This window comes from Rhipicephalus sanguineus, chromosome 6, assembly GCF_013339695.2.
Source record: "Rhipicephalus sanguineus isolate Rsan-2018 chromosome 6, BIME_Rsan_1.4, whole genome shotgun sequence".
Lineage (NCBI taxonomy): Eukaryota > Metazoa > Arthropoda > Arachnida > Ixodida > Ixodidae > Rhipicephalus > Rhipicephalus sanguineus.
Window position 1 is genome coordinate 55,259,785 of NC_051181.1, and position 27,036 is coordinate 55,286,820.

The 27,036-nt window shown below is 46.4% G+C and overlaps 1 protein-coding gene across 1 annotated transcript in view; it reads left to right on the plus strand.

The window, feature by feature from the left end:
- Positions 1-27,036, plus strand: part of LOC119397270 (intraflagellar transport protein 88 homolog) — a 103,321-nt gene that overhangs the window by 63,674 nt on the left and 12,611 nt on the right. The window contains exons 15-20 of the mRNA XM_049416509.1: positions 5,850-5,958; positions 9,130-9,168; positions 17,191-17,302; positions 18,370-18,485; positions 19,048-19,166; positions 23,243-23,349. Of these exons, the coding sequence (XP_049272466.1) occupies positions 5,850-5,958; positions 9,130-9,168; positions 17,191-17,302; positions 18,370-18,485; positions 19,048-19,166; positions 23,243-23,349 (602 nt within the window). The remainder of the gene's footprint in view (positions 1-5,849; positions 5,959-9,129; positions 9,169-17,190; positions 17,303-18,369; positions 18,486-19,047; positions 19,167-23,242; positions 23,350-27,036) is intronic.

The window sequence follows — 27,036 nt, forward strand, 5'->3', positions numbered from 1 at the left end:
CGGATCCGCAATCTCTATTCCAGACCTAGTATTTACAAGTTATTGGATTGTCTGCCACGGTGGATCAGTGGTTACGGTGTTCGGCTGCTCACGCGAAGGTCACGGGTTCGATCCCCGCCGTTTGCATGTCGGCGGAGCTGAAATGGTAGAGGCCCGCTTACTGTACGATGTCTGTACACGTTAAAGAACGCCAGATGGTCGAAAATTACGGAGCCCTCCTCTACGGCGTTCTTCATAATGATATCGTGGTTTTAGGGCGTAAAACACAACACATTATTATTAGGTTTTGAATTTCAGTTACTTCAATCACAGTATACGAAATGATGTCTGAACATAAAATAGTGTTTGTATCTTAATTTTCCTTTGTCTATAGTCCATTAGGCAAACACAGGCAAAGACAAAATCGCAAAAGTCTATTCAAAAGCTATGGATGAGTCACTTCTGGATTACATAGAAATAGCCTTCGAAAAATTCACATCAAATAACGTGTCAGCTATTATGGGCAACATGCGAGGAACACTGCCAGCATTGCATTACTAACTTCCCGGTAAAAGAGGTACGATTAAAGAAGACTAATCCATGAATTTACGCGGCAGGTTATTCATTTGAAGAGAAAAATTAAGCGTTTAAGAGAACGAAGTGTCGTAACTTTAGTTTCTTAGACAAATTGATGGCCAAATTATGTAAAAGTATTCAATCGGCTAGGAAACACTATTTTACTGAAGCCCTCCCACGGTTTATGCAAAAAAAGTCCAAATAAATTTTTGAATCACATTTGGGATTACAGAAAGCCTATTAAGAGTGTTTTTTTTTGACAAAGTCATCACGTTTCCTGAAGAAATGGCGCGAAACTTTAATTCTTATTTCCATTCTGTGTTTTCCAGTAGCGATGATGAATATTATGATGGTATGAGTAATGTTTGTGTTCCTTCATGTGGACCTGTTGTTTTAGTGTGTTATTGAGACGTCGTCCTTAGACTAGATCCGAACCTTTCTGCTGGTCCTGATGATATACCGAATATTTCCTTGGGGCGTTATGCAGAATCATCAACCCAATTTGTAATAAGATATTTCATAAATCGTCGTTGTCCTTGTCTTTGCCCTCTGATTGGCTCACAGCTAGAATTGTGCCTATACAAAAAAATGCTATCCGCTTTTCTGGGTGAAATTCCCGCACTATCTCTTCAACTTTTTCCTCCTGCAAACTGATCAAACAGGTTGTTGCAAATCATATGTTAGAAATTCTTAGTACAAATACATCCCTATGTCCATGCCAGCATAGTTTCAGAACGGGGTTTTCAACTGTTTCGCAATTAACTGTCATTCCCACCTTTAGCGCAATATTATATCAATCTGGACGAGTTCACGTAATATACCTAGGTTTTAGAAAGACATTCGATAAGGTTCCCAACAGTAAACTACTTCTAAAGCTTAAAATAATGGGGGCACCTGCTGCACTCATAACTTGGATTGCGGCTCACTTGAAGCACCATATGCAGTATTTGGAAATGAACGGATTCCCCTCCTACCTGCTTGACGTTACGTCACGCGTCTTGCATGGCAGTGTACTCGGGCCTTTATTATTCTTGGTGTATATCAAAGACAGGCACCTCCATAGATGTTGAAGGTAGCCTTTTACAGCGAAAGCTGTTATGAGATCATTTCACCGGCCGTTTTTGGTGCCGTAGTTGTCCGCCGCCGCCGCCGCGGCCGCTGCCGCCGCCGCCGCCGCCGGTGTCCGTAACCAGTATCGCTCGAAATAAGAAAAAAAACTAAATAAGAAAAAATTCCAGGATGGAACAAGGTTCGAACCTGGGCCCTCTGCGAGGGAGCCCAGTATTCAACCTCTGAGCCATGCCGGTGCTTGAAACTGCTTCGCAAAAAGGTCCTATACAGGCTTCATGTCGGGAAGGAACCACATTAGCATATGCAATATAGCGTGGTAAAAGAGTAGAATAAGCACCAAGCGTCGCACAACGCGGATTCTGTAACCAGGCGTCACACAATGCGAATTGCGCAACGAGTAGGTTGTTGAATGCTTCCAACCCATTACAAAGAGCTCTGCCATAATTCTTCATCGTCATCACGCACAGCATCAACAAAGTGCGCATAATGCCTTACATACGTTTAGCAGGTACCACGGCTGTCTGTAGAATCACGAAAAATGGCACAGTGCCTACTGCCCTACTTCTAAAAAATTACAATGATTTATAGCGTAGTGCGTTCCTCGCAAGTGCACTTCTGTTGGTTGCCAAGGAAGCCCATAAGGCTCCCATGATCCATTTCCTCAGGGTCTCAATAAAGTCAATTCTCTCTCTCTCTCGCTCTACGTTTCTCCGGTTAAAGTGTGTTATAAAGCGTGGTGGGACAGTTAAATAACGACCGGGTGTCACACAATATGCATTACGTAACTAGTGGGGCGTTTAAAGCTTCCAACCCATTACAAAGGGCGCAACCATAATTATTCATCGTCATCAACCGCCGCATCAACAAACTGCACATAATCGCTTACATATGGTACCTCGCTTCTCCGCAGAACAACGAATAATGTCGTGCTGGGTGCTTCCCAACTTCCCAAAAATTACGCTTTGTTGCGTAGTGGGTACGTTGCTAATGTACCTGTATTAGTAGCCACAGGAGAGTTTATAACGGGCTCTAGAAATGCCGCTCTTCCAGCTTTCGCTGTGACTGTGCTGCGCTTTCCGCGCAGGCCTGGCGTTTTTTTTTTTCCGATGACTGTATGTTCGGCCAACAAAAATGTTTCGTTTCAGACCAAATCCTGCTTAATACTGCACTAAAAGATGTTGCGTCTTGGTGTAATAAACGGGGGATTTCACTAAATCTTTAAAAACATTACTTATACGCATAACAAGAGAGAAGATGCCTTTTTAACAACACTATCAGTAACATATGGGTGATTCCAGGAGAGATTGAACATGCCTGTCCGGACGATATTTTTGTTTTGCTTGGGCTTTATGTGTTATGTGGGCACATTCAAAGTGCCCGGAACCGAAAATTTTATTTCCAAGAAACGCTCCCAGCACGCCAAAAAAATATTTGAAGGTGGCGGCGCGGGCCTTGTGTGTTTGGTCACTGCAATGTTTTCGGATTTCACGGCCAAATTTAACGCGAACTATAAATGATGTGTCGAAAATTTTTTTGCTCCTTTTAATACGCATTGCTGTGAATTACGTCCATGCTTTTTTTTATGCCGTCCTCAAAAGGAAAAAAAAAAGTGCAAAAATGGCAAACATGGCCGAAATAAAAAAAGTTTGCTAAGTTTGAGGCGCGTTGGCGCCTTTCCTATTTCAAACAGAAACTTGAAAACAGTGTCAAATATAGAAAAGAGCCTTTGCAACATTTATACGGTAGGTAATCTTCCTACGCACAGCGCAAAAAAAAGAAAAAAATAGGTATAAAAGCGAGCTTTTTGAAAAAAGTTCATTTTCAAAAAATGAACCAGAAAAACTCTGGTCTCAATTTTGACGAAAATTTTTTATCGAAGAGCGCTTATGTCAGTGAACACACGGTTTTAATATCATATGTCCGCATTTGCTTTGTTCACGAGATATAACGGGCCAAAATGACCCTTGCTGTGTGCGCTCATTTTAGTGCGACTGATAGTTGTTATCAGCTTGCATTGTGCGTAAATCTCGGTTTGATGTAGGAAGTGTTATGTTATGTAGGAAGTGATCAAGGAAGTGTAGGAAGTGTTATGTAGAAAGTTATGTAGGAAGTGATCACATTCCCTACATAACTTCTGAAATGAAAAAAAAAATAACGGCTTTCTAAGCCACAAGCTCAGGAATGCTTCATGTAGTGTAAAAAATAACGTATCAACCAATTGTTAGACCAAAACATGAGTACGCCGCCGTAGTGTGGGACAAAAAACGACATGACACGGGCAGAGAAGGTCCAAAGGCGTGCTGCGCGCTTCATGTATAAGAGTTACAAACACTGCGATTTTCCATGTCTCCTTATCGATGCGAACCACAAAAAACCATTATGTGCACGACGGAAGATAGCAAGGCTAGAATTTTTGCACTCTTTGATACATGGTAAGCTTGGTATTTCGGGAGCACGTTACACCACACCATCCTTAAGGAAAACACGGTAGTCGCACAACTACAGATTGACTCTTCATTTCGCAAAAACAAACTTCCACATATATTCATTCTTTCCAAGAACGATCTGTGATTAGAGCTCCCTACCTGAAGAGGTTCTCACGTCGCAGGACTTATAAAAAAGACCTCATTAAAATTAAGGTAGCATCCCTAGCCGGACAAATCGACGCATGTTTTCCGGGAGCGAAGGAGAAGATGAAGAAGAGAACGAAGAGAGCGTGTGCTGGTTCATGATGCTCCACTGTTATTATTAGTAGCTCCGCTGTTAATATTTTCAGCCACTGTAAGAGAGCTTTGCCAGTTCAGTTTGATGATGACCTCATACATACATACATACATACATACATACATACATACATACATACATACATACATACATACATACATACATGCCATTATGTATGTATGTATGTGCAAATGTTTTGTTTAAATGATATTTATTCATAACTATGTCATTATTTCTATATTTTGTTTCTACCCTTCCAGCTTGGGCCACAAAGTCTGCAGCATCACGTAAATAAATAAATAAATAAATAAATAAATAAATAAATAAATAAATAAAAATGAATTTATTAGGATCAATATTTCTTAAATTTTACTTGAAATTTTCCTTAAAATTTACCTCTAATCTCTCATGGCACACTCATGTCACCCATGTAGCTAACAATGCCAATCGCACTCTTGGCTACCTACGAAGACACTTTTCAAGGGTGCCCTCAGCCCTTAAACTCATACGATATAAAACCCTTGTTCGTCCTAAGCTCGAGTATGCAAGCGCTGTATGGGATCCCAGCACTAACACACTAGTTGAAACCTTAGAATCCGTCCAAAATCGGAGTGCACGTTTCATCCTTTCAGACTGTGCACGCACATGTAGTGTATCATCTATGAAAACATTTTTGGGCCTTCCACTTCTTTGTTCGCGCAGGAAAGTGTCTCGTCTTGTTCTTTTTTATAAAATTTACCACAATCCACAACTAAAACAAGACCTTCTTTCCAAACCACACTACATGTCATATAGATGTGACCATCCCCACAAAGTACACATTCCTTTTTCACATACCAAGTTCTTTCACGATTCCTTTATTCCCACTACCTCGAACGAATGGAACCACCTACCCTCCTCTGTTGCCCAATTGACCGATGTCACTGCTTTTAAGGCTGCTGTTGAATGCGATGTTTACTCTTAGCAGCATTTTTCTTTGTTCACTCTTATTTTTGATATTACTATGTATACTCTTACCCACTCCCTTCTGTAACGCCTTCGGGCCCTGAAGGTACTGAAATAAATAAATAAATCATATTCAGGGTGTTTTTCCCTGCCATAAGAATGAACCGTTTATGGGGCACGCTATAATGTGCGCTGCGGTTTAATTGTGACCGCTACGGCTCTGTCGTGTGCGCGTGTATACAGACGTCTTCGCATTTTACCTGCATAGGAATGCGGTCGTCGTGACTGGGACTTGAACGCACGCTTTCATGCTTAGTAGTGCGATGCCATAGGGCACTGTGGCGAGATTTTTAACGAAGCATAGGTATCCTCATATGAAATTTGTGAAACTCTCCACAAGGACGAGAAATGTCTTTCATCTCTTATTTGTCGTTATCGCACCTGTCGGGAGAACAATGAATTCACAGCTGATGTCCCGCTTAAAAGACGCAGAAGAAGCTGCTACTTTCTAACTGAGATGTTGGTCTGCTTTGCTGCACCCATGTGTCACGAAGGACTTGCCTATCAAAAGCTTGGGTCACTGGAGGAGGCTTTGGACTGTTTCTTCAAGCTCAGGGCCATTGTGAAAACTATCCCACAAGCCCTGTACCAGATCGGCCGGACGTATCCTTTTCCCTTTGTGAATTTGGATTATGCCTAAGATGAATGTGAAAAAGGTAGTTCTTAATATTTAATGTTAGTAAGATTTGTGTACACATGCGTTCTCTGTTACTTGCCTAGACTACAATTGTGCACAACGCCAGCGAAAAAAAAAAACAAATAAAAAAGCCGTACCTTAATGTCGTTAATCTTAACACTTTCCAGCCCAATGCTAATCCAGTTGTGTAAGTAAAATTGCTTTTTGCATATATGCAGTACAATACCGATCAAAGAGGGAATAACCAGAAAAAAATTATATGTACAAGAGCTCAAGTGTCCACATAACTGGACACTGGCAAAACTGGTTACTGTAAGGTTGATGGTCCTTCTCCGTCGTTCAGCGCGATCATCACCATTATCACCACTTATCACAATGAACGCCTTAATCAGCAGTTCAACGCGCTTATCTTTCGTATCATATTCATCATTATCCTTCATGGGGCCTCCGCTTGCTAACTTCGCTGATTCAACACGTTCATTCTCATCGTTGATTATCGCCGTAATCAACACGTTTACGCCATGTTCAACGCTTTCATCCTCACCGTCATCACCAGCATTCAAGGAGCATAGAGCGCAGTCTCTCAACAAGTTTTGGCCTCACTCTTCCGTTTATCTGGGAAAAAATTGCACCGCCTTTAAGTTTTTGTGCGCTGCGTCTAGTACTTTGCTCTGGCACATCCCTTCTGACAGAACCACGAACCCGCCCTCCTTGTCCGAGATGAGAATCGCCAAACTGCTTTCCTTAAGTGCGTCGACGACGAACCTCAAGGGAGGCTTAGGCACCTGCTGATCACGCACTGTTCGCATCAGGCAGTCTAGTCCATCTCAAATGGCCCTCTGTTAATACATGTTGACCCAATCGACGCACACGCGACAACGGTTCAGGACGCGTGGAACGGGACTGGAAGCTAGACTTCGGGCCCTTGTTCAGGACGCGTTCCACTGCTGCAGAGATCTTTGCGTCTCTCAAGGAAGCGTTGCCTGCTGAAGCGACTCGTGGCCTCGCAGGAAAGCCCACTATAAGATTCTGTCATTTGATTCGCCGTTCTTTTGTGCTTCGCGAACTGACGCTGGCCTGTATCCTCGCAGCAGTCATCTTCGAGTACTACCCGGAGCCAGTAAAAGTAGAAGCGCACGTGTCTCCGTGATTCTGACTTTATCAGCTTGCAAACTGCCTTCGTGTGGCCCAAGGTTGTACGGTCTGTACATGTCCACAGAAAACAAGAAACGGCACGAATCACAGTCCGTCATTTTCCTGTTGTCCAGTGGTTCGCGCTGTTGCTGGTTTTCTAAAAATTGAATTTGGCCATTGACCGGGAGCTCCTGGGTTAGTCAAGTGGGCTTTTCCCATCTGAGAACAAATGCAGCACCTTTTTCATCCTAATTCAATGACCTGCGGTTCACAATTGAAAAATTGAAAAGCCATTATCGTAGTGGAACACATTAAGAACACCCAAAACGGAAAGCGAGGAGTTATTCAGATGATCGAAATGAGCGAGCACTACGTCGCTAATGTTCACTTTTTTAGCGCACTAAACGAACAAGCTGGAAAGGAAACGACACGAACGAAGCGCTGTGTCCGCGTCGGTGCTTTTTCATCCTTGTTCGTTTAATGCGCTAAAAAAGTGAACATGAACTAACAACATGCCCAAGCACACGCGCTGTTAGATCGCTAAGCATTGCAAGACCCAATGCATACGCCCTGCTTTTGCAAGGGCGGGGTCCCTTGGAACCGAATGCAGGTTGATCGTAAATAAAAGTTGAAGAATTCTAAAAACCACTAACAGTAACACCCAGCAAGTCTTGAAAAGTCACGCAACCGTATCTGTCTATGGAATTCTCAACGAATTCGAGGATTACATGATGTGGGAGGGAATAAAAGAGTTGTTAAATATTAAGGGAGAATGTCTGACAGCAGTTTTCAGTATTAGTGGAGGAAGATTCTAAAGCCTAATTAGAGTTAGTCACGATTAAGGGGTAGCCTGACGATGAAACCTTAACACGACGCAAGAAAGCGTCATGAAGTTATGCCATGTTTCAGTTTCGGAGACAGTGGTCCGTTGTGGAGTTTTTATGCGTTTTTGCATTGCCTCATGATAGCCTTGCATCGCCCCAGTGCTTAGCGACCTATTTCTTGATCATCAATAGTCCGATTAACATCTCGCTTTCTGGTAAGAACTTTACTGATGTGTTCCGATAATTTGATGACTTTTTAGCCGCGTTAAATTGTCAACCGCAGGCCACGGAACTAGAATGCGAAAAGCTGCTCAATTTGTTCTCAGATGTAATCAGCCCGTTAGATCGAACGCACGAAGTCCCGGTCAATGGCCAAATAGGTTTTTTAGAGATCCGATTCTAGTGTAAAGTTGCTGGCGTCCGCTGGTGCTGTGCACCGCGCGCCAACGAACCATTTTTGCCTTTCAAGTCCAACCCATCTAAGCTCGTGAAACGAGCTATTGCCACGTCGTGCCTAAAGAACGTTCTTGGAAAATCTTGCCCGCACTGTAATTCAGTGGCGTTCAACCTTCAAATGGAAAGGCTCAACTCTGGGTATCCCCAAGACCTCCTCATTTCGGCCGCCGCAGAGGGCGCTTTAAGAAAACGCGCAGTCACCCACAAACGTGCTAGAACAGCGCACTGCGCAGGTAAAGAATGGCTGTGATTCCTTACGCTCACACACTGTTACAGATTTTTAAGAAGCTAGCCCGGAGGTGCGATGTGAAAGCAACATTCTTCGCCCCCTTCAGGCTTTCGAAGGCTTCAGGCTTTCGAAGGCTTCAGGCTTTCAGGCTGTATTGATTGCTCACCCAATCGGAACACACTTCTGCAATCAAGAAAAACAAAATGCGCATGAGGCGAGAAATAGTCGCAACTGAGCGTCTGGGAGGGTTCCGTAAGCGTTGCCTCCATAATGCTTTCTGATAAAGAGATGGCGTTTTAACGCATGCGCCAAGAATGACGTGCTGTACTGGACATTATGCATATACGTGCAAATCCTTAATAAATGTTGTTCGAAGTTCAGGGCTTGTCCTTGTCATCTTGTTTATTTCTCTGTTTTTAGCACTGCAGCAATTTGAAAACATGTACTAAAACGCCGAACTCGCCATTTTGCTTCAATCCCTGACTTGAAGACAGCTATGAACTGCAGGGAAATATGGATGAAGCGCTTGAATGGTATGTGCTCATTGATATCATTCTAGCGAAGACACTGCAGTGTGAGGGCGACATGCTTGCACAGTCTAGAGAATATTGATAGCTTGCACGTGACGTCATGGACGCCCAATAAGGCTCTAACATGGTGGCTTAGATGACGTCAAGGCAGTGTAATCACGCGGAGATTAACCTGCTTCAATATGATAACGACGTCAATCGAATGCAGTGATTCCACTCCTGCGCCAACTGCGCCAAAGTGCGCCAAATTGTATTTACTGCGCCATCCTGATAATATCGACGAAAATTGCGCCAATCTGCGCCAAAGTCTCAGGTTTGGGGGCGTCTATCACCGGCAATCGCACCGCCGGCGCGTCAGAACATGTGCAGCTTGATTTTGGGGCTGCCAAAGTCGCAACCATGGACCAAGAATTATTCCGCTGAATAAATAGCGCTCGTGCGTGCGTCCCGAGTAAGCCACGATGCCATGCACGGTGCCGACGCAGCTTCTGTTCTTCAAGTCGGTTCTACAGCGAAATGCGCTCTCCGCAGAGGCTCGTGACGTCTATAGGCCTATCGGTAGCGAGAAAGTTGCGACGGCGATTCATCGGCGGACGTCGTCTGTTCCCGAAACGCTGCTGATAGCTCGTTTCAAGCGTCGCACGGCACGTAAGGAAAGCAATGTTCAGTAATAACTACATGCGTGCCGCTAAAATGTCTGTCACTTCTGCTTCTGGACATCGCGGAATGAAATCTGGGATCGCTAGCAGTAGATATGGAACAATTTCGGATTTTCCTTGCTTCGCGTTTATGGAAGAGCACGCGAACGGTGGGAACGCGTTGACACTTTTCCTCAGATATACTTTATCCATGGGTCTTCATCCAGAAGAGCTTTTTCATAATTCCTTCCATTAGCACATCCGAGTTTGTAATCACTCTGCGGTAAATACCCCCTAAAAGGCCCTGCCCTTTCGAGCTCACGAGCTAGGGTTCCAATTCGAATTTTTTGCTTGCTTTTTTAAACATGTCATCTGATTAATAAAAGCATATCTCCTGGTCGGAGCAGCCGCAAATGCGCAGCTATAGCGGGCCCGTCGCTGACGGCCAGGGGCGTAGCCAGAAATTTTTTTCGGGGAGGGGGGGGGGGTTCAACCATACTGTATGTATGTTCGTGCGTGCGTTTGTATGTGTGCGTGTATATATACGCAACCAAAACTGAAAAATTTCGGGGGGGGGGGAGTTTCAACCCCCCCCCCCCCCTTGGCTACGCCCCTGCTGACGGCCCACAGTGAAGCGGCTGCGCCATGTTACACGTCCGCCCCTCGCGTTCGAGGGTCAATAGCTGACGGTTAAAAAAACTCAGTTTCGCTTAAGGGCGAAGCAATGAATGCGATATCAACAAATTGTATTGTTAAACGAAGTAAGGCTAGCAGTGCACTTAGTTGGGCCAGTTGGTTCTGCATGTCAATGAAGTGGATGCGCTTGAAAGACGAGGACGAAGAAGAGACGGGACACACAGTGCGCAACTTACAACTTGTTTATTGGAAAAAGGGGGGTAGCGTCACTTATATACACTTAAGCACGTGACACAGGGCCTGCGCGTTACACGTTACTGAGCACTCAAAAATGCTATCTCTTTCTTAGATAATGTCAATGAAGCTATGCTGACACACGATTCTGCGCATTCTAAAATATATTTTGCTTCAACTACGAGCCTCGCCGATTGATTACGGTTGCGAGATAGGACTGTGCACTGCTCAAATTACGGTTGCGAGATTACGGTTGCGAGATAGGACTGTGCACTGCTAAATTCGTTCAGTGCCAGAAGGGTGTTGTGTACAACATTCCACTTTCATGTGGAAAGGTATATATAGGACAAACTGGGCGCTGCCTAAACGAGCGTCTAAGAGAACACAGCAATAATGTCAGGAACGGTAACAACGGTCATCACGCAACTCACTGCCAAAAGTGCTCCTGCACCCCGAAATTTGAGCAGTGCACAGTCCTATCTCGCAAACGTAATCAATCGGCGAGGCTCGTAGTTGAAGCAAAATATATTTTAGAATGCGCAGAATCGTGTGTCAGCATAGCTTCATTGACATTATCTAAGAAAGAGATAGCATTTTTGAGTGCTCAGTAACGTGTAACGCGCAGGCCCTGTGTCACGTGCTTAAGTGTATATAAGTGACGCTACCCCCCTTTTTCCAATAAACAAGTTGTAAGTTGCGCACTGTGTGTCCCGTCTCTTCTTCGTCCTCGTCTTTCAAGCGCATCCACTTCATCGGAAAGGCTAGCAGCTCACTCTTTTGGATCCGATCTCGCGTAACTCAACAAAACGCTGGTTTAAGGGGATATGGCCGCTCCAGGAACCGAAGCGTTTTCGTGCTCTGAGTTCTCTAAACGCGAAGTAAGCGTTGAGAGCACAGCAAGTTTACGAGCCGTCTCCTGATGCCTCGAGATTGCGCGCGCGCAAGCGACAGTGCCTTTCGAACGATGCGGTTGTCCCCCCCCCCCCTCTGCTCCCCTGGCGTCCCTTCATGCTCCTTACGAAAGACGGGCGGGGCGTGTCCTCTATGTTTGATGAGCAATCGACGGCAGGCCCGCAAGCGGGAAAAGATGTTATCTCATACGCTCTCCGTGCGACGGAGACAGACGGCCGGCTAGTTTAATCTCCGCTTCAGCTGCGTTCGTCGCCAGCGCTCGCGAGCTTTTACCCGCAGCTAGAATGCGCGTGGTGATGTTATTAATTTGGACTTTATACGGAAAATTACGGCAACAGCGACGGTAAAAATCCGCCTAGAGTGTCCATATAATTGCTATCACAATAAAAATTTAAAAAAAAATTGAGGAGCTGTGAAGTGGATGGTAAGCGAAGCCGTTTCGCGCATGGCACAACGGTGACATGGTGCAGGACAGTTTGGTATGTAAGGCCAGGTTGTTAACGACCAGGCTGTTAACTTTCAATACGCAATAATAATGCGAAAGCCTTAGATGCTTTATCAAACACGAAAACTGACCGTCGGCGGCGTTCGATTGATGTAAAAAATAATCGTGTGATGTCGTCATCATCACGTCATACATAGTCAAAACTTGTGACGCCAGCATGGCGTCATATATCGTGATGTCACGTGATGATGTAATCACATGACATCGTCGCTTTACACTGCTTCCGTGATCGGTGCACCGATCAAGGAGGTAGTGCAAAACCATGTGAGGTGCAGAAAGCTTGCAGAGAGGGAGGGGGAGATTCAACCCTTCGATCGAGAAGAAAAAGAACCTGGCTTTCGCCTTGGAGTTTTCTTAGGGGAATGCATTAGGGACAGTGTGGATCTTTGGCATTGAGGCACTGCTGTACATCACGGAGTTTGTCTACCACGTCTGCTCATAACCACATAGATGTATTTAGAGTTTTATTTCATAAATTGCAATTTTATTTATCCGGTATTCTGTTTACTTGCTAGTGTCGAAAATAATCGCCGAAGAGGTTAATCCAGAACACTCAACTGCATGAGTCCTTATTTTTTGCAGGTTATGGTTGGGTTTCGCATTTACCTACGCGTACGCGTTCCGCATAGGAATGGCCGACACCGCAGCTTGTGACCACTGCGGAAGTGATGAAACGATTGAGCATATTCTGTGCGACTGTCCACAATACTGTTCGCAAAGACAGTCGCTTTGCAACGCGCTTGATAAACTGGACGACCGAACTCTTTCGGAAGAAAGAATCCTGCGCCACCGACAGGACTTAACGTCACAGAGGAAGGCTGTGCAGGCGCTAAAGCGCTTTCTGCGTTCAACCGGTCTATTGGAACGGCTCTGATAGGACGTCCTGCATGTGTGTGCATGTGTGCATTTTTTGCTTTGTTTTTATTTTATCTCCCCCTCTCTCTGTCCTCTTTCCGACCCCTATATCCCCACCCCTGTGCAGGGTAGCAAACCGGTCACTCGCACCAGGTTAACCTCCCTGCCTCTTCCTTTTAATCTATTTCTCTCTCTCTATTTTTTCATCAGCGAGTGAAGTATGGAGTTCTCCTGAGATGATTTTTTTCGTGAGAATTGCAATGAATCCAAATATTTCTAGCCTTCATAAGAGCCCCATAATAATTTTCAGGTGCTTGAATGTTACTGCAATACGCTTCTCTAGTGCACTCCAGGATGTAAAATTTGCTGCTCCAGAGTGCTCCCAGATGCAAAATTATCTGCTCCAAAGTGCTCCAAGATGAAAATTTTTCCTGCTCCAAAGTGCTCCAAAACGGAAATTTTGCTGCTCCAAAAATTGCTCCAAGTCAGAAGTCCTCAGTAGCATCACTGCGAATGCTATTGGGCCACGGTGAATAACGAAGGAACCAGCATGCGATGAACTGATAACACTAACGTGACATCACAAAGTTCGCGTCCCACCATGTAGGTGCTGCAACGTGGCTGTTTCAGTGATGTCAGTGCAAGCCATCCATACCTGACAGATAGTCGAGTCAATTTCGACAGCTGTCTAGTTCGTAGAACGTACTCATGATCGTTTGACGACGCAACTAAAAGGCTAGACCGTATCATGACTCGGATAGAGGGACGCCTCCCTTCTTGGCAGGCCGTGGCTATAAAAAGGACTACGTCATCCAGGTAGACGAGACGAGACTGCCACATTAGGGCCGCCATTACTGTGTCCATGACGTGTTGGAACGTCGCAGGGGCGGGACGAAGCCCCGACGCATGAACGTAAATTTGAACAGGACATCTGACGTGATGAAGATAGTCTTCTCACGATCCCTTACGTCGACTTCAATTTGCCACTAGCCATTCTTCATATCCGTCGACGAGAAATACCTTGCGTTGCACAACCGGTACAAAGTGTTGCATTTTAGTGGGTGGGAGTACAATTCCTTCTTCGTGATTTTGTTCAAACGACGATAATTCGACGAAAAACCGCAGGGACCCTTCCTTAGTTTTCACTCATACAACGGGAGATGCCCACGGACTCTTAGATGGCTGTATGATTTCGCCGCACAGCATTTCGTAGACTTGTTTTATGGCCTCGCGTTCACGTGCACAATCTCGGTACGGGCTTTCAGGGACGGAGCGGACGAGCATATTCTTCACTCTAATGCGGTGTTCGGCCACAGGGCTTTGTCGAATTCGCGATGATGACGAGAAACAGTCCTTGTAATGCCGAAGACGGCCCTTGATCTGTCTTTGCTAAGCGAGGGAAGACTCAGGCTGACATCGAAAGCGGGTTCAGGAACGCAGGTCGTCGGAGTAGATTCGGTGGAATCTGTGAGGGTGAAAGCTTTGCTGGCTTCCACAATTTCTTCTACGAAGGCGGCCGTTGCGCCTTTGCTGACGGGCTTGTATGCGTGGCGGAAGTTCTTCAGCATCACCTTCGCTTTCCCTCCACGCAGCGCCGCTATACCTATACCCTATCATCGCCCTCGATGACGCCTTCTAACTCTTGCGATTTCTCAGTGCTGACGGATATAATGACGCTGTCACGCCACGGTGGTCTAGTGGTTATGGCGCTCGACTCCTGTCCCAAAGTTCGCGGGATCGAATCCCGGCCGCGGCGGCTGCATTTTCGATGGAGGAGAAAATGTTTGAAGCCCGTGTGCTTAGATTTAGGTGCACGTTAAAGAACCCCAGGTGGTCGAAATTTCCGGAGCCCTCCACTACGGCGTCCCTCATAATAATATCGTGGTTTTGGGATGTTAAACCCCAGATATTATTATTAAATAATGACGCTAGAGTCAGGCAGAATGATGACCTCGTTTTCGAGCACGTTCAAGGAAAGGTTTCCTGACGTCGTGTGTTGCGGTAACGCTCGTTCTGGGGATGGCGTTATAGACTTGTATCTCAGGCGGATGACAGCATCATGCTGGCTTTAGAAGTCCATGCCGAGAATCGAGTCTCGGGAGCATGCTTTCAAATCAGCGAGTCTCACAGGTTCCGTAATGAACAGTCCCGCAACGAACAGCGGCTCTTGCCGCGCACGTTATCAATGTTGTCGGCGTTATCAAGTGTCTTCCAGCCGTTAAGATTTGGGGGCCTTTCCACACTGTCCTTTCGGCAGCTTGGCGGCGAACGGACCACTGACCTTAGGGCCACGGGCACCTTAGGGCCACTGACAACGCAGTAGTCGGCTCCGGTGTCGACCAGGGCGGTGACGTTCTGGCCATCAGTAAGCACGTCGATGTAGATATCGGTGGTTTGTTGTCCTGCGTTACGGTTTGGTCGTGGGGTCGGATCACGGCTGCTTCGACGTTCTCTGAAGATGCTGCGTCGTGTTAGTTCTTGTTTCGGCGAGGTGCCCTCTTGAAGACTCTTTTGGTAGGCAGAGAGGAGATATCTGATGATTCCGGAATCGTCATCGTCGGTGGCGGAGGTTCTTCGGTCTTTCGTCTTACAGTAACCGCACCTTGATCCGTTGCTGCCCTTACTTTTCGGATAAGTGCTGAGAGATCGGCCCCGGCTTGGGCCGGTGTACTGACGGTGATGCGGCGAGATGTAGAGGCCGGGCGACGGTGAATGGGATGGTCGTCGTCGTTGCCGCTGGGCTCCGGCGATGTAGTCGGTGATGTCGCGAAGTCGTTCACGTGGCTGCGTTCGCGGCACGTTCACGGCAAAACCACGCAGTCTTCGCAGTCTACACATGTCACGGTACTGGAGGCGGTACGTGTGACCGGCTTCCCAGCAGTGCTAGCAGTGTGGGCGGTTGTCGGGGGAACGCCAAACGTCCGTCTTCATCGGTGGGAAGCGTTGATCGACAGGTGGGCGAGGTGGCGTCGATGGCATTCGACGGAATAGTGGTGGCGTGGGGTCCTGACTCGGGCGCGGAGCAGTGACGGTGCGGCATGCTGCAGCAGCGTAACTCATCGCTTCCTGCTGAGGCTGCGGTGGTTAGGGAGTTCCCAGCGAATGCCGGGCTTCCTCACGAACAATGCCGGTGATCGAATTCACTTGGGGCTGCGAGGACAGGAATATGTGGCGTAGTTCTTCAATAGGCCTTATTGTCTCACGCAGATTGTCAGAGCAGAGCCCCTGGATTTCGATGACGTGTAGCGGGGAAGGACGATTGTATTCCCGGTTACGAATGTCCAGTGTCTTTTCGATTGCCGGTGCCTCAGAGAGGAATTCTGCAACGGTCTTGGGTGGGTTGCGGATTAGTGCTGTGAAGAGCTCCTGCTTTACAGCACTCATCCCCCACTCCTTATGCGCCTTCCGTGCAACGAAAGATGGCCAGCGCATTTCCTCGCCCTTTGAGACGCAATCTTCGGCTTTACTCGCACGCTTTAACTAACATAGAAAATACGACGATCGGGGCAATGTTATTCTGCCATTGGAGCCATGTACAGGATGGGGCAGCGCCGCTGCCTACCGCGTAATTCACATGACGCGTGGGTGTGCGCGTAGGACGGACTCACGACGGGAGCAAAATGTGCACTTACTCGTATACACCGCAGAGGAAAGGTACGACAAGTATATGATAGTTAGGCGTGTAATAGATCGGATTAGGTTACTTTTATTCGGGGGCTGGAGAGTGCGTAGCCAGAAGAAGGGTGTAGTGATTCTGTTACCATTTGAGCCCAAGACAGCGTTGAAAAAACGTGTGGCCGCAGCAGTGTGAGCTGCCTTAGTTTCCTGTAGGGAGACATGCGCCGGAGTGCAGATGATGTGGTAAAAGCTCGGCATTGGCTTCGATGTAAGAATTCGCTGTGGGTTAGGGGAATGCTGCATTGCGCCAAGTTACGTGTGGCTGACTTGGAGTAGCTCAGGATGTATTAGGTGTGTAAGGGGATGCTGCTATGGCCTAAACGACAGCTTTCTCCTCCGCCAGTTGTGCTAATGGTATATGAATTGAGTTTACAGCCTGCACTGTGCCGAATCAATCGTCTACCGCTAGTGCGAAAACTGTTTGATGCTGATAGGATGGGATATCATATTTCTTGGCTTCAACTTAGAGCATGTCTTTGTAAACGCGAAAGTAAACAACCTCTTCTCGTCTAGCGCGTCGACCTTTGTAATGGATCGAATGCACTTTTATAGAATCTATTGTTGCAGGTACCAGCAGTTGGCGACGTTAGTGCCTACAGACCCAAATCTGCTGTCGAAGATTGGAGACATTTACGACTCGCAAGGGGAGAAGCAGTTAGCTTTCCAATACCAGTCGGACGTGAGTATAGCGCGATGGATGAGGTCTCATTCATAGCGAACATAATAGAGACATTTGCCAAAGTACTGCGGTAAAATAATCGACTATGATTGAAATTAGGGGCCTGCTCTGGTTCTGTTTTTTCAAAATGAGATGCAAGGGTTCTTTGCGTTATATAAGTATAGATCTTGCCAAGATAACAATGCATCTGCGACGTCGCGTGAGGTCGAAACACGTTCTCGTAGAAGCAGAACAACAGACTGAAAATCTATTTCCACGAATTACCCCGTGTTCTTGCCTGCGCATGAGGAATACCAGTGACTGTCACTGCTAAGATCCATCACGACGTTTGCGCTTGCATTCTCTTTCATCACGCCTTCCTGAAGCCGCTAATTCTATCGTCAACGTTTCCAAGTTTGGCTTATGCGGGGAGCGCTTCACTTTTCGTACGGTACCGCGAGGGTCGGTACTTTAGTATTTTATAATATTATCCCTCCCTGTATACACGGCCGGCGCGGTGGCGCAGTGGCTACGATGCTCGGCAGTTGACCCGAAAGGTGGGTTCGATCCCGACCGCGGCGGTCGCATTTCGATGAAGGGGCAATGCTAGAGGCCCGTGTACAGTGCAACGTCAGCGCACCTTAAAGAACCACACGTGGTTGACATTATACAAAGCACTCCATTACGGCGCCTCTCGTTGTTAGTTGCGCATTGTGAATTTACGGGAAGGATATGAATGCATTCTACAGACGATCGCGTGACCAGAGGGGAAGTCAGCGCGTCGTGAAATTTACTGTTCGTCGCAGTAGGAACTCTTGGTGAACGTGTAAAGAGGTTCGTTTTGTTATCTACGAGCATGATTGCAGAAAGTAATAGAAACACGGAAGCAACCACCGCTAAACGCAAGGGAATATGCACGTTCCTTGTTTCGAGTGGGCTCAGTGAAGTTACTTCCTCGTGAATCGCTGGAATACCAAGCCGACAGTCTTAGGCGTAGCTAGGAAGGGGGGGGGGGGGGTGTCAAGAGGCTCTTAGCGATCATGCGCGCATGCACAGGAGCCACAGATTGAGATATCCTTTGTTTTCAGTCTTACAGATACTTCCCATCGAACATCGACATCATCGACTGGCTGGGGGCATACTACATCGAATCTCAGCTTTACGAGAAGGCCATCAAGTACTTCGAAAAGGCGGCAATTATTCAGTACGTGAACTGCTCAAGCTTCTATATTCAACCATGCCGTTCACAGGGCTGCTGCGTTTCCACGCTATCACTTATATATTTGCCCACTATACCAAGGAAATATATTTTCACATGGTGGTGACGGTGAAAAAGGCGGCAGTCAGACTGTTTCAGACGAAACTCTTTATTAGGTGAATGTGTGCCCAGGAAATGAACAGTCAAAGTACAAGCAACTTACAGTGATGGCAGGGTTACAGTCGGCCGCCGGTACTCGGATGGTCGTCGGAACACGTCCTCTTTTACACAGGATGCTCTGCGGAGCGCGGACTTTTTGTTTGCGGAGTGCAATTAAAATATCTAAATAGAAACAATAATATCGCGTTCCACGCTGTGCGGAGCGCAATATTATTGTTTTTTTAGATACTTTGTGCATTGAGAAATTTCTTCGCATTTTATGGTTATCGTAGTTTCAAAACTACCGAAAATGAACTTGCATTTGTTTCTCTAGCCCATTTCATTACGACGCAGAAACCACTCGATCAAGGGGTTGTGTATGTTGTTTATCGCTTGACTTGTTTTTCAGGCCCAGCCAGGTTAAGTGGCCTCTTCTGGTGGCCAGTTGCCATAACAAGAGTGGGAACTACCAGAAAGCACTCGCCACCTACAGGAGCTTGCATCGGAGGTTTCCAGAGAACGTCGAATGTACGTAGTGCAGTGCGCAAAACCTTTCCCGTTGTGTACTTTTTGTAAGAACTTTCGAGTCACAACACTGTGAGACAGGACCTATCGCTTGGTGTGGTGGCAGGGTCTTCGATGTATTCTTCGATGGACGGCGCAGACGAAAACACTCACAAGAATGCAATACACGCAGGTCATCAGGCATGCCAACATCAGGCATGCCATATTGTGTTCTAGCACAAGCAAGGCCCAATTCCCAATGCTTTTTCGTACGATAGCAATTATACAGACAGTCTCGACAGGTTTTTGCCGTTGGCGTCGCCGTTGCGGTTCCCGTAGATATTATTTTCCGTATAATGTTCACATTGATAACATCACCCAGCACACCGTATGTTCTACCCGCGAGTAAAAGCTCGCGAGCGCTTGCGGCGTACGCGGCTGAAGCGGAGTTGAAACGAGCCGGCCGCCTCTGCCGCACGAAGGCTTGCGCTCAATTCCTAATCAAGCAGAGAGGAAACGATCAGCCCGTCGTTCGTAAGGAGCATGAAGGGACGTAGGGGAGGAGTGGGGGCTACGTCGCTGGATGGGCGCGGTCGCTTTCGCGCGCGCTATGTCGATAGGCATCACGAAATGTCTCGTAAGTTTGCTGTGCTCTCAGCGCTTACTTCGCGTTCAGAGTACTACTGACACCATGAAAACCGCTTCTGTCCCTGGAGCGGCCGTATTCCCTTACACGAGCATTTTGTTGAGTTACGCGAGATCGGACTCAGAAGTGCTAGGTGGTAGCTTTACTTCGTATAACGATATAGTTTGTTCGTATCGCAGTCATTGCTTTGCCTTTAAGCGTAACTGTGGTGTTTTCCTAGTTTCTTTTCCATTAGACGGCTGCATTCTCTAATGTTAAATTTAGCGTTAAGATTAGCTGAAAATTTTTAGTTTTGAATATTTTTAGGTTAATCGTGTGCTGCGGACATGGGCCCCGATGAGGTATATGTCAAGAGATGGCACGCTGTAGGATGAAGCAAAGATTTTATTCTTGGGATGTATCGGTCCAAACACGACACTGGTATGGTAGGCACGCTGTATTTGATGTTCCACAACAAGTGTGACGCCGCCGGTTTTCTTAAGGTGCATATGTCCTCGCTGGTTTTCTATTGGAGCACATGAAAATGGCGGCTGACGCAACTAGTACTCTAAACGCCTGTGAGCTCTCCCGTAGTGGCAAAACTAACCTGAAATAAATTACCAAAATACTGGATTTAAAGCATCACACACGCCGTCACGATTAAGTCTTATGCTATAATGTACACTAAAGAGCTCATACTTGTATGTATTAAACAAAGACTACGCAAAAGCTACCCATGTGGGAAATGATGCTGCTTTGTCCAACATTACACTATTCTCCTTTTACTACCTTGCTGAGTCATAAGAATAAATCTGTAATGCTTATTACATTGCTATAATGCGGACAACCAACACTGCAACCACAATCAACGTCAGATAAGCATCACCACCACAGCTGATATATTTATCTACGATCTGCACCATGTGGTTCCTGGCTAAGGGTCATGCGCCCGTGGAAATGGGAAAGGCGGCCTACGACAGGAAGGGGTTAAGTGGAGCGACTAAGTTAACAAATTTACAGGCTTAAAATGCGATCAGCTCGCGCAGGATACGGTGAGATCGTGATCATTGGGCAAGGCCTTTGTGTGGCTGTAGACATATTATAGGCTGAAGATCACGTTCACGATATCGCAATAGTGCTTTACACATTATTGAATTGCAGCTACCGTGTCCTGGTTGCTCTGTGCATCAGCCATATCCAGTGTCAACCGTGGAAAAAGAATATTGTACCGAATTTACCGGTAGTCTGTTTTCCGCTAAATTTGTAAAGATTTTTTCTTTAATAAAATGGCACCGCTATCGCAGTTCAATGGCGTTCCTGTATTTCACTTGTTTATAGTGGTTAATTATCCATAGCTCCTAACACAGAAGGTGGATTTGACACGTGGATGGGGAACTACTGAAGGGCAGCTGAAAGGCCCTCAGGTTCATCTACATAATCGCCGTGCCCAGAATCCTCGGACGAGAACGCATCACTTTCTGTATCCGCAGAAAACTCTAGAGAGCTGTCGTCTGACGAGCACTAATTTAGAACTTCTTTTTACGCGCTCACTCATTGCCTCGTTTCGAGGAGGTAGCCACGCTTCATGTGGCAGTATCGGAGGCGGCAATACAAGCCGTGACGTAAATGGTACACTATGAAGAAGAATGGCCACCCGGCGTCAAGAAGCAGAACTGTGACGAGTATAGTCGTCATCGGTCATTTTAATACAAGATGTGATAACGACTATACTCGTCAATGGGAGGCAAATGGTTAATTATAAATATAAATAACAGTGCTGTTTCTTGGGCGAGTTGGAAATTCATTTTGAAAAGGGTAGCGCTTGTGAACGCGGACTTAAGGAAGGCCCATTATTAATAACGTTTGCTGTCGGGCTAGTTGGTGCATAGCTGAACTTCATTTGATGGCGCAAATGTTAAGACAGGAACGAAGAAGACACGTGAGACACGGACAAGCGCACACTCGCAACTAAATTTTATACTTCCGAAAGCTTAGCTTAAGAACCCTCAAGCACAGATGTGAATGCACTTATTTCGTTTTTTGACAACAAAAAAGCACTCTGTATGTTTAAAACTGAAATTATAGACGTAGTTGCAAATTGTTTCTCCGTCTCTTCTTTTTTATGTGAAGCGTTGTGAAACCATGGACGCACTATCGATGAAAAACTCTCTTGTATTTGTGCTCGTGTGTCGTCTGATAAGAGTCCTGGGTGTGGGAAAGAACACACGAAGACGCGCCTTATGGAATGTTCAGCTGGTGTTATTTATAAGATTCCTTTGAGTTGCGGCCGGATGTAGTACATCGGCCAGACTGGCAGATGTATTAATGACCGACTAGCAGAGCATGCCCTGTCTGTAAGGAATGGGACCGGATCTCATTTTCCACATCAGTGTAAGGCTTGCACGTGTAAACCACTACTGGGCAACGTGTGTATTTTGCAGAAAAACAAAGACATGATGGCAAGAGAATTGGCTGAGGCTATGTACATACAGAAAGCTGGCGATCTTTGTGTCAGCGTTCCTTCAGTAATTCTTTATCAAAATGAATATAGTTTTCGGTGGATAGATTTTGATCAAGCGGTGGTTTGAGAGATTGATTTTGCTTTTGTGGTGTTGCGCGCATGCTTGAGGGTTCTTAAGCTAAGCTTTCGGAAGAATAAAATTTAGTTGCGAGTGTGCGCTTGTCCGTGTCTGACGTGTCTTCTTCGTTCCTGTCTTTGAAGTTCAGAAAGGCCCATGATGGTTAGTGCAAACGGAACGCGGGCGAAAAGAAGAAAAAAAACGACGGCACAAGCGCTTGTGTCGTCGTTTTTTCTTCTTTTCGTCCGTGTACCGTTTGCGCTAACCATCATGAGCATTTTCCAACTCGCCCAATTCGCTACCCTCTTAAGAAAGGCGTTTGTGTATCCGTGTGCCTACCTTTAGTTCAAGTTCACAAGCGCTACCCTTTCCATAATTAAATTTAACAATAGCAGTGCGTCATAGCGAGGTACATGTTAGCATTGAGATGACTTGAATTGTTTCACTGCTGGCAAAACAAAAATTGCATTGAACAACTAGCATTTATAGAAGTAAATAGGAAATATTGGCCGAACAAGCATGGTGTTTCGGCAAGGAAAACAATCGTGAAGCATGACTTCTCGGCAACGGGGCTACAAGTTTCGCTGACGTTATAATACTGCCTAATTTAGTCCTTTTGACCAGGCTCAGGTGTTCATAATTTAAGACGTACACGGTGTGGTGCCTTTGAGAAGCGCGCGCACGGACCAAGATAGACGGTGGTCTTATGAAACAGTTTTGAAGAGCGATCGCAACGGATGTGAATGCACTTATTTCGTTTTAAACAACGGTAAAGCACTGTGTATGTTTCAAAACTAAAATTATGGACGTATTTAGGAATTGCTTCTTTGTAACATTTTTTAAATAGAGCTTTTTGAAACCATGGATGTACTATCTATGACTTATGCATTGCGCAGGCCTGCGCTTTCTGGTGAGACTGACTAACGATCTCGGCCTGAGCGAATCTGCAGACTATGCGGCAAAGCTGAAGAAGGCTGAGAAGGCGAAGGAGATGAAGGAGCAGGTGAGAAAGAAATTCCTGATGCATGTACATCCTTGAACACGAGGTGTCGCTGGAGCCAACGTTTCGGCAAGCTGCCTTGAAGAAGTCGAGAACACTTCTCCAAAAGGATGCTCCAGCAACACACCGTCGTCAATGAGTTTTAGAGGCGAAGCTCCTCTGGCCGCGGCTAGGTCCCTCGCGCCGTGTACGCTAGTTCTCATTGCTCCCGCTAGAGGCGCGGCTGTGTTATAATTCAAAGGGTGCCCGCTAGATGGCGCTGCACACACCTGCACTCGGGCTTTACTGCACTCCCGGGCTTCGCTGCACACTCGGCGCGCGCGCTAGTTAGCGTTGGAGCTGCGCCTCACTCATCAGCATTCACTTCGTGGAGATGGCGTGGATTTTTTCATCGCTTAAAGCTTCCATCTTCCACTGAACTTCTCTGCCTGACGCATACGTGCTGTCATTTTTATGATTTATGCCTTAATGAATGACATGCATGTTATTCTCTCCATGTAATTACCTGTCATCGATGTTTGTCATAAAGACCAATCATGTGATACTCACTTTAGTCTATATCAAGATAATGAAATGACCAACATTGCATCACGAAGACATCCTGTCATTTATGACGTGACGCTAACGCAGTGCGTGTCATTAATTCATGTCGTGGTCTGTTCTTTATGACCCTCATGCACTCTATTCATGCCACGCATATTTTGTGTTTCGCAGAGAGCGAAACGACCGCGACAGAACAACGACGTAGGCAGCCAGCCAGCCAGGCAGGCAGAGATGATAGATAGATAGATAGATAGATAGATAGATAGATAGATAGATAGATAGATAGATAGATAGATAGATAGATAGATAGATAGATAGATAGATAGATAGATAGATAGATAGATAGATAGATAGATAGATAGATAGATAGATAGATAGATAGATAGATAGATAGATAGATAGATAGATAGATAGATAGATAGATAGATAGATAGATAGATAGATAGATAGATAGATAGATAGATAGATAGACAGACAGACAGACAGACAGACAGACAGACAGACAGACAGACAGACAGACAGACAGACAGACAGACAGACAGACAGACAGACAGACAGACAGACAGATAGATAGATAGATAGATAGATAGATAGATAGATAGATAGATAGATAGATAGATAGATAGATAGATAGATAGATAGATAGATAGATAGATAGATAGATAGATAGATAGATAGATAGATAGATAGATAGATAGTGACCGTGGATGCCCTCAGTTGCGAAAAGAGCAGTGGCGCCGCTCGACATTGCTTTGGAAACCTCTACGGAAGGATGGCGTCCCAACTATTACGTTCAATGTCGACGTTCATTATCAGCCTACGGGCGAGGGTTTTATTCAGACGCTCGGTGAGGCCAGTCGTCTGCGTATGGTTGGCAGTTTTCGTTTGTTGAGCTCTCTGGCTGTATCTCAAAATCGCTTGCGTTAGGTCAGCCGTAAAATCCGTACCGATGTCAGTGATCAGGTCTTCTGGGGCGCCGTGACGCAATAGGATGTTCTCGATGAAGGACTCGCTACCTGAGTAGTAAGGGATGAATTTGCTACATTGGCGGCACTACGTTTTTGCTGGGCCCTGGTTAAGGTGTGATGGGTGAGGTAGTCCGTAGCTATGACGAGCTACTTGTTGCCGAACGTAGACGCCGGAAATGGCCCCAAAAAGTCCATCCCGATCTGCTGGAAGGGTCGGCGAGGTGGTTCCACTGACTGCAGAAATCCTGCTAGCCTTCTCGGCGCTGTTTTGCGTGGCTGACTGTCCCGGCATGTCCTCACGTAAATAGCGACGTCGGCGGTAAGGCGTGACCAGTTGCACTTTTCTTGTATTATTGCGAGCGTGCGACCAAAACTTAGATGGCCAGCTGTCGGGTCATCATGTAGGGCCTGCAGCATTTCTGGTCGCAGCGCCGAAGGTACAAAGACAGGCTAGTTGGCTTGGACCGGCGAGAAGTTCTTCTTTAAGGGAACGTCGCTTTCCAAGAAAAAAGACGTCAATCTTCACCTGAATATCTTCGGGGCAACGGGGGTCGTGCCTTCCAAGTACTCCGCCGGACTTGTCAGTTCCGGATAGCTTCGCTGTTGTTCGGCCAAATCCCTGCGCCGTAAATGTACAACGGAAGGAAGGTCAAAAAAAGATTATCAGTTATGCATTAGAACGTGTAACTGGGCAAGTTTGGGGGGGGGGGGGGGACGATTCCATCTTTATGCATAAAACGCGTGAAAGAACGACGAAAAAAAAAGAAACGCGCCGTGTTCTGTCGTTTGTTTTGTTCGTCATCGTTCTTTTGCGTGTTTGATGCATTCAAGATGTTATCAGTTATGCTAGGCGGTCGCTATCCAAGGCGCAAGCCAACTATTTCACAACAGAAAAGGAGTGCTTTTCCATCATTTGGGCTACATTGAAGTTTCGGCTCCACCACTACGACAGGCCCTTCAATGTTGTGAGCGACCACCACGCTTTGCGTTGGCTAGCTATCACCAAGGACCGTTAATGTCACCTCGCACAGTGGAGTTTGACACTAAGAATTCGGCATTACCGTCATTTACAAGTCCGGACGAAACCACTGTGATGCCGACTGTCCGTCTCGCGCCTCCGTCGATGCGCCGCCGCAGCACGACCAGGACGATGACTGCTTCTTGGATGCCATACGTACTGACGACTTCGCTGAACAACAGCGAGCCGACCCAGAACTCAGGGTCCTTGTGAAATACCTCGAGCGCAAGATCACCGCAGTTCCGAAGATATTCAAGCAGTTCCGAAGATATTCGAGGACTGGCGTCATTTATCTTGGGAAACGGCGTCTTCCTTTAGAACAACTTCTCGCCTGCCCGAGCCAACTGCCTCGTTGTTGTACCTTCGTCACTGCGACCAGAAGTTATGCGGGCCCTGCACGACGAAGCGACTGGGCACCTCGGCTGTTCCCGCACGCTCGCGAGAACACAAGTACTACTGTCCGTGCCTTACCACCGACGTCGCTCGTTCCGTGAGAACCAGGGTTGCCAATGATGGCTACTTTTCGCCGAATTGGCGAATTTGAGAGGCCCGTGGCGACCTAAATTATGAATGGTGACATGGCGAATTTTTGGCGATTTTCGGCTTAGGTCTCCACCGGGTTTTGAATCCTAAGCTCAGTGTCTTCCCAACGAATGAGTGGCAACATTCTCAGTATTTTTCTTGGTTTTAGACCGACGAGTAGAATGTGCACATTACGCGTCATTCGGTATGTCCGTCCTGTAACTCGTGTGTACCTCCTCAATTCATCTAGAGAGATAATAAAACGTTTATTTGATGTTCTGTGAAAATAAGATCAGTGAGTGGGATCCTTAGTTCGGGATGCCATCTAGATGCAGGAGGTACTGGAACGTCCCCCAGCGACATTCTAGCAAAATGAAAGTCAGCGGACTGCCTTGCATACCCCGAGGGGGCAGTGATTGACTATAGGTTTATGGCTTTAGGTGCTTTAAGCTTATCTGAAGTTTCGCATCTGAAGGGGCAAGACGACGGGTTGGCCGCATGTTCCGACCATTTGTTCCGCCAAAGCTCCAACTGCTCTGAATAGCTTGGCGACTTATTCAATGTTGCAGTACCCCCAGTTCAGCTCGCAAAGACTGTTTTGGAATAGCGAAGAGAGGCGGATACGCGGCTATTTCTGCA